Source organism: Talaromyces rugulosus, chromosome I (genome assembly GCF_013368755.1).
Source record: "Talaromyces rugulosus chromosome I, complete sequence".
Taxonomy (NCBI): domain Eukaryota; kingdom Fungi; phylum Ascomycota; class Eurotiomycetes; order Eurotiales; family Trichocomaceae; genus Talaromyces; species Talaromyces rugulosus.
Window position 1 is genome coordinate 6,354,302 of NC_049561.1, and position 9,717 is coordinate 6,364,018.

Below are 9,717 nucleotides of genomic sequence, written 5' to 3' on the forward strand. Positions count from 1 at the left end.
CGCAATCTTCCCAACTTGTTTGAGCTGTATCTTGCGCCGTGACAGTATAGCTTCCACGGGTTTAATTTCAGTAAAGCCCTGAAAAGTGCACATATATACATATCTATCTATAACATTCCAACTCAACTTGAATCCTGGCTTACTTGAACGAGGTGAAGTTATTGGCATTCACCATTCAAGCCGGAATCACAGATAGCAACTCTTTTGCAAAGGCCGCAGCCGTGGAAGCAGCATATGGCTGCCACATTTTGTTTTTGTGCGAGTCAGCATAGTCGCAAATGCCTCTGATGACGAGACACGGGAATTCATCCATCAGACCGGCAGCTTCCATTTCCACACAGATTATACCTAAATCCTGTTTTAACTTCTCGCGGGTATACGCATCCTTGACGACAGTGTTGGCGGATCCAATAGTCCCATAATGAACCACCGGGGATGTCGATCGGCGGGGTGGGCGTTCAACAACATTGTCTTCCCTACAGTCCTTGCAATTGCTACCTGATTTGTGCATATATGTGTGCTTAAAAAGAACGTCGTTTTCTTCACCTTGGTAGACGTATTTCTCCTCGGCCATTTGTGGGCACTTTTTTAGCATGGTCGATAAGTTGTGACTGATCCGATTACCCTTTATTCTGTGCTGAGCACTAAGTTTTTCAAGGCTTGCCATTAGAAACTGTGGGGGCTTGTTCAAAGAACCCGTTCTCTCGAAACGATTGTCAACGTTTGTTTTGCCTCGGTCGAACTGGACTACTCCGCCAAAAGCACCTGCTGGTTTGCTCACCACAACATCGCCGAGTCGGATATCATTCTTACTGAGATCAGGAATCCCTCCCCCAATTCCAACTAGAAGACCAAATTGCAGGGACTGAAAGTCGTTCTGTAGTTGTGTGACAACGGAAGCAGCTCTGCTGTTTCCAATCTCTGGCATAACGGTAATCACCACATTGTGCTCTCCAATCTGCCCCAAAGTGTAAGTGTTTGTTCGTCGGGTGAAACTCAAATCTGGGTGATCTTTGTCAAGCATCGCCACAACAGGTGCCATTTCTACGCCCATGGGACATACAATAGCAACGGTGTATGAATCGGGTGTATAGGTAGTAGCGGAAGAGATGCTGAGGGTAGTTTGAGATTCTCTTATAACAATGCTACCTGACGACTCGAGCGTAGTATTTTCTACATGTGTCGATCCTGAGACCATTGGCCGAACTTTTAATTGATTATCCTGCAATGGGGTTTCTGTGACATTCCATATATTGATAGTGGCCCGGTTGTGAGTCGCGGTGTCCTCCTCATGCCGATTCATCAAATACAAGTCACCGGCCTTCAGTCTGAATGCTTTGAAGAGTTCATCTTCCAAAGGCGCGACTATATACTTGTAAATCGATTGTTGGAATTCCGGGTCATCAAAGAATCCGCCATGAGGAGGCAAAAACTTTTCAATATCCAAGCACGCAGAGATTGCATTGCGGTAATCTTGATAGACATCATCAGCGATTTCATTCAATACTCGGTCAATCATGAAAAATGGTGTGTCTTGTGTTTCCTTATGTGTCTCTGCATCGTAGTCCTCTTCTGTCGCCATGATAGTCTCCCCGTATTCAATTTCCAAAAGAATACGTGCGAAATCAAGGATGAGTGGATACTTGTGCATGCGATCATCGCAGGATACATCTGCCAGCTGGTCTGATTCAAGTGGACTGGCTATATAAGGCCGATAAAAGTCAAATAGTTTTTGGGTATCAGGATCGAACATGAAGAAAATGTTTTCCGCATCCCATGTTTCTTGAATCCAAGGACCGCCGCAAAGTTGTAGCATCGTATGTGCGAGAATTACCGCGAATATTCTCTTTTCTTTCAAAGATATCTTTGTCAGTCCCTTCTTCCTAGTCTGTCCAAAATGACCATTCTCCAGGAGGGCACGCAGGGAGATGCCCGGAAAGGCCTTCGAAGCTATCGACTTCCTAGGCGTTCTGGAGGAATCCCATAATCTTTGTTCATCGGCAAGAAGGTGCAATACCCGCCTCAATTTATGAGATCGGCTGATACTATCACACAAGTTATGTATTTCAGTTTGGCCTGGAAAGGGTCCATGATCCGAAGAACTAGTAGTGGTATCGAGTTAGGCTGCCTCTGAACCTGATCATTTATCAACAGAATGAAAAGATCTACCTTGAAACTTTGCATTTAGCCTCGTGCCATTTCTTTGACTGCTGGCACGTTGAAAAGAACATATCAACATCAAGGGTAGATACCACGTTGTCCGACTTTTGCAGGACAGGTACATGAAGTCTAGCCTGGTGTGTCGACTCGCAATATGTTAAATGATCAATGAAAGACGCGTGAAGATTCTCCATTAAACTCCATGCAGCATAACCCGGACTATTTTCTGGAACTTTGGTTTCTTTGGTGGGTAGTGTAGTTTGGATTGCTGATGGATTGTCGAGAAGCGCAGGTGTTTGTTTAAACAGCTGTCTCATGGTCCCGTTGAAACTGCTTATAACGTTGAGCATTGTGTCAAATTCTTGCTCTTTCTGTAGTTGAACACAGTTATCTAACAACGCCAAGTCGCCATCATCACGATAAAGTGTTTCTTTAACCCGCCTTAGCTTAGCATTGGGGTGCAACGCGCAGGATGGACTCGGTAGCGCAGAAGGAGCTTGTGACATAGCCCGAGAGGCTAGCTGTGAATGACGGTCTGACTTATGGAAGAAACGGCCGCGAAGTATTTTGGACCATTTGGCCTTTTTCTCGTTTTCTAGATTAACCCTCTTTGGAGTCATAAATCAGCCCCTTTTCACTAAATGCCTCGACACACTGTGGTTGAAATTTGAAAGTACGGAGTAAGACATACTGAGGTCTCCTGTAAAGGATCTTGAAACGTTTCGTCTTGAATATCCAAGATGCTATCATCAATTAGATTTTCAAAAGCTTCAAGGAGATCTTTAAAAGAATCTATGCATGTTTGAAATGCTTGCGTCGGTAGCTCATAGTCCGGTTGAACATTGAGCAGGAGCATCTTCATGTCAATTTGGAAAAAGTCCTTGTAATTTTGAAGTCTTTCTTCAGGAAGGTTTCCTGTGGAGCCTACTGTTTTGGTATTACCATAACATTTCAATGGCCTGGAGAAGAGTTGATGAACTGTTTGCAGAAGCTCCCATTGATCTGCTCCATCCACGGAAAGCTTCATCTTCACAGGTTCTCGTCCCGACGACGCAGGGTTGACTTTGTATAAGTGACAAAAGGTACAGTTTCCAAACAGCAAAAGATGTAGCAATTTAATCTCGGGGTGTCTTATTTTATCACTGGAAGTTTGTGGTGCGAGAGAGGCACAGAGAAGTAAAGTGTCTGGCTGGCGCTCAGCCTTGTTGTTGCGTTAGCTGTCTGCAGCCATGCAGCCACGTGATGGCGGGGTTTCCCCCTCGGTCTGACAGTTCTATTAGGCTCGTCTTTTATGTACCAACACTGTCCTTAAATATCTCAGGTGCTGTTATGCTCCCCTTCCTATTTTGAGTTGGCGGTCAAAATGCAGAACGCCAGAAGCGACCCACCAACTCAGGTCTCGGTATATGAGTTGACTGCGCGTTGTTCCCAGTCCTTTGAAGAGTTACTCCAACTACTTTCCAAGATTAAAGCAGACGCCTTTGATGCAGCTGAAACACAGCTTGGACGTCTTAATATTTGGACCAGCAATGTCGGAGCCTTGGCAAATAAAAATGCCTCTCTCGACTACCGTCTACGAAGCAGCCATGATATAAAAGAGATGATTCTTCAGCTACTCCAAGTAATGGATAGAAATCTCAGGCGAGGTTTGGTAGAGTCTCCCTGCTTGGATAATTCAACCAGCTGATGTAGCCAGCTATCAAAAGCGCCCTGGAAATCAATAACCACTGCTTAGCAAAGGAATCTTACTGCCAAAGCTGTACAGATTTGGCGCCATCTCTCACAGAGAGTGTGGAAGCGACTAAAGAAAGTATTGATAGACTCCAAACACTAGCTATGGTACTTCGGAAATCCTCTATACAGAGCAGAAATATCCGCGCGAAAGCCTTTGCTAGTGAAGACGACGACGAGAGCTTCGAACTATTCGCCCTGACCATCATAAAACACCGATACAAAGAAATAAACGGAAGCCTTTGTGAGCAACTTGCTGCTTCTCTTGCTATAAGGCGAAGGCGATTTGAATACAAGTCAAGGCATCAGAGTAAACTGGCCTATAATAACTACGTGAATACAAAAGATTCAAGAGTAGCAGAGCACGCTTCTCGTCAACTTGCACAACCAAGACAGACACAAAAGCGTATTCAGCCTTCAGAATTGCCCGCAAAGAATATTATGTTCAAGCAGGAGTTGCAACCCATCGGACCAGCACCGTCTCAGACGAATGCCTCCACGCTAGATTCGAAAGCGTTTCGCAGGATTTTATACGACAGCGCAGCGAAGTCACCCTTTTCAGTTATCAGTAGGGGAACATCAATACACGATGCAAAGCTAGACTACCCACCACCTCCGATTATTACGCGTGGGCATAATGAATGCACCTGCCCTTACTGTTTCGAGCTCCTTCCTGCTGCCAAAGTGAAAAATGACCGATGGTGGAGACATCATGTGGATGCCGATCTTGAAGCCTATGTGTGCATCTCAGAAAGATGCAGTAGCGATCCAGTTTACTTTTCCAAGTTCGAAGAGTGGAGTCAGCACATGGCTGAACATGGGCCATCAGAGGTGGCCTGGAATGTGCACCTCTTGATGTGGCGTTGCCCTATATGCAACCCAATTGAGCCCTTTCGCTGGAAAAATGAGTTTAAAGATCATATGAACTCTTTCCATGCAGATAGGTATACTCAATCGCAAGTATCCACCCTCACAAGACGAAGTACTGTATCAGCTATACGGGATCCCTTCACCTGTCCTCTTTGCAACTGCATCCCTGAAGAGATTGAGCATATAATACCTCGAAACAGAAAAAAAAGACTAGATCTCTTACCAAAGCATATTGCGGGTCATCTTAAATCACTAGCTTTTATGTCTTTGCCTTATAGAGATGATATCAACAACACTTTATCGGAAGCTAGCCGGGCCCCCTCTCGTGGCTTACATTGGACAGGGAAAAGCATGCAGGAACAGAGTTCCATTGATTCAGATTTGGCTCGCCTTTCGCTATCTTTCAGTGACGACGAAAATTTAAATAAACAGGAATTAGGAGCTGCCCGGACAATCTTGACGAGGGAACTGGGGACACAATCACCACCAGGCATTGAAGTGAGGGACATCGAGTGGAACTTTTTGCCTATTAAAGTGTACCCTGACGCAGAGAAAGATCCCATATTACAGCCATTTATCATATCTAGGAATGGGTCATCCATAACATCTACGGCAAACCGAGTCCAGCCCGAGGATAACAATAAGGACTATTCCATCAATTTTGAACTGCAGTTCACCCCTGCTTTCAAGCCCTTTGTGGGCCGTCATGCACTATGGCAGATAGAAGAAGCTTTGCGGCCACAGCATGAAGATCATGCCAGTGTTTGTGTCTTGTACGGAAATAAGGGTAACGGAAAGACTTGTCTAGCCCTTGAATTTGCAAGACAGCACAGAAAGGAGTATACTGCAGTGTTTTGGATTGATGGCTCCACTGAAAAAACGGTAGCACAGAGTATTGAAAATATTAAGTCGCGGCTACCTGGGCATCAAAGGCTAGAAAAAAATGGTAATTTGAACAGTCCGCCAAGCACAGGGCGACAGGAAGCCATCGATGACGTCTTGATATGGCTTTGCCAGAAAGGAAATAACCGGTGGCTGATGATTTTTGATAACGTTGATCATGATGCTTATGATGCCTGGGAATACATTCCCAAAGCAGACCATGGATTTGTTCTGGTCACCACCAGATCTTCTTACCTAGTCAATATAGGTGTTAATTTAGGGATCTCCGCTATGGACCTCGGCCAGAGCATCGATATGTTGCATTTAACGTCCGGGAGGAACATGAGTGACTATAGCCAGTTAGCCCTAAGACTCTATTGCCACCCACTGGCTCTAGTTTTGGCAGGGTCATTTTTCCGTCAGCATCGGATTACACAGGAGAAATATCTAGAATTATGCGGCCAGACTCTTGATGGGACCTCTAACCTGTTGGCTCTCGGTCATCGCTCTCATTTCTCTATTACCTCAACATTGCAGGTTTCCCTTAACCAAGCGAGGAATTCCAATCCCAACGCTGCGTTTCTTCTCGAATTGTGGTCATGTCTATCAAAAACCGATTTATGGTTTGAACTACTCTCGCCGGCATTGAAAGAAATCAATGGAATTCCAGGGTGGCTACGATCACTCGCTTCGGATAATTTCTCCTTTCTAGACGCAATGCAAACACTTCTAGACTACTCACTAGCCGAGTGTCATGAGAACGGCGGAGGCTATACTATGCACCCAGTCATCCATGAGTGGTGTTTTGATCAGTTACAGAACAAACAAGAGATGACATCACTTGCAATTATTGTTTTAGGCAATGCAGTTCCATCAACTCATAGCCAAGAATATTGGGCTTTACAACGCCGTTTACTGCCCCATCTTGATCGAACACAAAGCTTGGTGAATGGCATTCCGGATTTCCAGATACCAGAAAATCTTTCTGGTCTCATGAGCGTGTGTTTTCATAAAATTGAAGACGTATACGCCGACCAAAATCAAATGGCAGAAGCTACCCAAGCGGCACGACACGCCGTTACTTGTCTACCCGTATATCATCCAGACAGAGCGAAATGCTTGAATAATCTAGGACTTAAACTTGGTTACCAATTCTCTCACACGATGCACAATCTTTATTTGGATGACGCCATCCATGTGACACGACAAGCTATTTCTATTACACCAGATAAGCATCCAGACCAAGCAGGACAGCTGGACAATCTTGGATGTCATCTTTTTGAGGGTTATCTTTACTATATGGACAAAGCTAACCTTAAAGAAGCCATTCAAGCAGCTCGAGAAGCTATTAGTATTACACCAAATGATCATCCAGACCTAGCAGGACGATTGAATAATCTTGGAACCTATCTTTTTCATCGATATCGTCACACTAAGGTCACAACTGACTTAGAAGAAGTTATCCAAGTAACACGACAGGCAGTTAACACCACACCAGATGATGATCCAGACCTAGCAGGACGATTGAACAATCTTGGAAACTATCTTTTTGATCGATATCGTTACACTAATGCCATGACCGACTTAGAAAAAGTTATCCAAGTAACACGACGGGCAGTTAATGCTACACCAAATAACCACCCGCACCTAGCAGAACGATTGAAGGACCTTGGACTTCGTCTTTGGCATAGATATCTCCGCACTAGGGCTATGACTGACTTGGAAGAGGCTACCTCTTGTCATACCCTAGCATTACATCAAATTACGCCAAATATTATCGTTCGAATAGAAGCCGGCAGAAATGTTCTCATGACTGCTGCGGAGGCCCTCGATTGGAAACAAGCTTACGAAGCGTGGAGTCTTGCTGTCAGACTGGCTCTGGAATTTGTACCGTTCTCACCTAAATATTTCGACAAATTGCAGAGACTTGGCCGGGTGTCGGACCTTGCTTCTGATGCGGCGGTGGCAGCGCTCAATTCGCAACAGCCACCTATAGTCTCTCTCAGGTTACTTGAACAGGGGCTATGTTTAGTTGCAGCACCCACAGACAAGATGTTCGTGGACATATTTAATCTACAAGAAGCGGATTCCATTTTAGCCGAAAAGTTCTTTGCTGTCAGGAACAAACTGAAGTCACTTACAATGGGTGATAGAACTACAACACAAACTAATCGACCTTCCTGGCAATTAAGAGCCGATGAGTGTCGAAAGGAAGATGAGAAATTTTACAAGTTGATCGCTGAGATCCGTGATAAAGACGGCTTTGAAAATTTCTTAGATGCACCCAGTCTTGAAGAAATGCAGGCTGCCGCAACTTCGGGCCCTATCGCCGTGATTAATGTTAGCTCATATCGATGTGACGCGATTCTTGTTGAGATGCACCAAATCCGGGTCTTAAAATTACCCAGTCTGAATAGAGAGGAAATCGAGGCAAAGGCTAACAATGCAGATCTGAGAAGTCCCGAAATTCTGCAATGGCTATGGGATACCGTTACAGAGCCAATATTAGACGCTTTAGGGTATATTGACTGCCCTTCAAGCGACAAATGGCCACATATCTGGTGGATTCCGACAGGTCCATTGACCACATTCCCGCTGCATGCGGCCGGTTATCACGATCGTGCATCTGGCCAGACAGTGATTGACCGAGTGATGTCATCATACAGTCCATCTACAAAGGCAATTATTCAGAGCCGTCGACGTCAGGCATCATCCACCGCCAAAAAGGCGGTTCTGGTTGCCGCTGAACGGGGCAGCCTTTTGTATGGAAACGAAGAGGTTGAAAAGATCCGTGAACGTTGCCAGACTATGTCATTAACTCCAGTGGTGCCAACCCAATCTACAACAAATGTGATATCACATCTGCTGCAGTGCAAGATATTCCATTTTACCGGTACAATTAGAGGCTATCCTAATTATAAAAACAACCTCTCGTCGATATTCGCCAACCTCTTTGAATTGAATCTGCGGAAATCACCACCGTTCTTTGCGTACCTCTCCATGTGCGGAGCTGATCCCAGCTGTAGTACGCAAAATATCGATCTCATCAGAAAATGTCAGCTGACCGGGTTTCGCCATGTTATCGGGACTCTATGGAATATGACTGAAACAGGCGTTAATATGGCGACAATTATATACGACGAAATGAGGGACAGTAACATGACTGACGAGTCTGTCTGTCGAGGGCTGCACAATGCAAGTAGAACACTCCGAGACCGTTGGCTCACGACACTGGAGACGGGGAATGGAAGCGAACGAGCCAGTACCCAGTCCCCGAGCTGGATTCCTTATGTTCATTATGGGGTGTGACTGGTTGCCTAAATGTAGTTGAGGCAGCATGTAGCTGTCAACGAGTAGAAGACCTGGGTGGGCCCTGGGGTGGGGAGCAGTGGTGGTGAGGCATACATCAATTGATATATATGGAAACATTCAACTATATAACCATCACCAATTGGTCGACTGTTCAAATGTTAATTTGAGTATGTATTGTTTGTTACACATATGTATACCTAGGCAGATGCCATTAATATCAAAATGGAATGCGAAATTCTCCAGCCCAGGCCCGTGACATGCGGACTATTTCCTTGACTCAAGCAAAACTAAACCCGGTTTTTACAGGCGCTGCCCTGTTTCGTCCCCAGGCTAAATAAGTGGCGATACCCTGATGTGTTCCTGAAAAAACGGTGCTGTTGGTATTGCGAAGGACCATGATTTGGTCATAGCAAATATCAATGAGACAAGCCAGGCCTTAAAACGTTTCTTGTCCGAAACGAGTCAGTCTCCGCGACGATCCTCGCATGGGAAAAAAGACATGCATGGCGGGCTGATTCCTGGTTGGACGACGGCATCGACCAACGAGACGTTGTGCCTGGGAATTCCTGGGCAGGGCCGTAACAGTGTCGCATCCAATAGGAATGTAGAAATGTTTGAAAAAGTATGGCAGTGGCGGGGGTTTCGCGATCGACGAGAATAAAGTTGACGCCAGGGGTTGTCGAGTCGCAACAATGGGTGTTTCACCACCACCACCACCACCACCACCACACCGCGCAAATCGTTGGCTGTCCATGCCCCAAT

General features: G+C 45.4%; 2 protein-coding genes across 2 annotated transcripts; one reads left to right on the top strand and one right to left on the bottom strand.

Moving 5' to 3' along the window:
- Window positions 1-175: 175 nt before the first annotated feature.
- TRUGW13939_02172 (uncharacterized protein) lies at window positions 176-3,187 on the bottom strand (the record flags this gene model as incomplete). Its single annotated transcript, XM_035485366.1, has 3 exons — window positions 176-1,970; window positions 2,170-2,768; window positions 2,852-3,187. The coding sequence occupies 3 exons, from the start codon at window positions 3,185-3,187 to the stop codon at window positions 176-178; spliced, it is 2,730 nt and encodes a 909-aa protein (XP_035341259.1).
- A 336-nt stretch (window positions 3,188-3,523) lies between these two features.
- Window positions 3,524-8,952, top strand: TRUGW13939_02173 (uncharacterized protein; the record flags this gene model as incomplete). The annotated part of the gene is made up of 2 exons (XM_035485367.1): window positions 3,524-3,806; window positions 3,857-8,952. 2 exons carry the CDS (start codon window positions 3,524-3,526, stop codon window positions 8,950-8,952), a joined length of 5,379 nt encoding a protein of 1,792 aa, XP_035341260.1.
- Window positions 8,953-9,717: the final 765 nt, after the last annotated feature.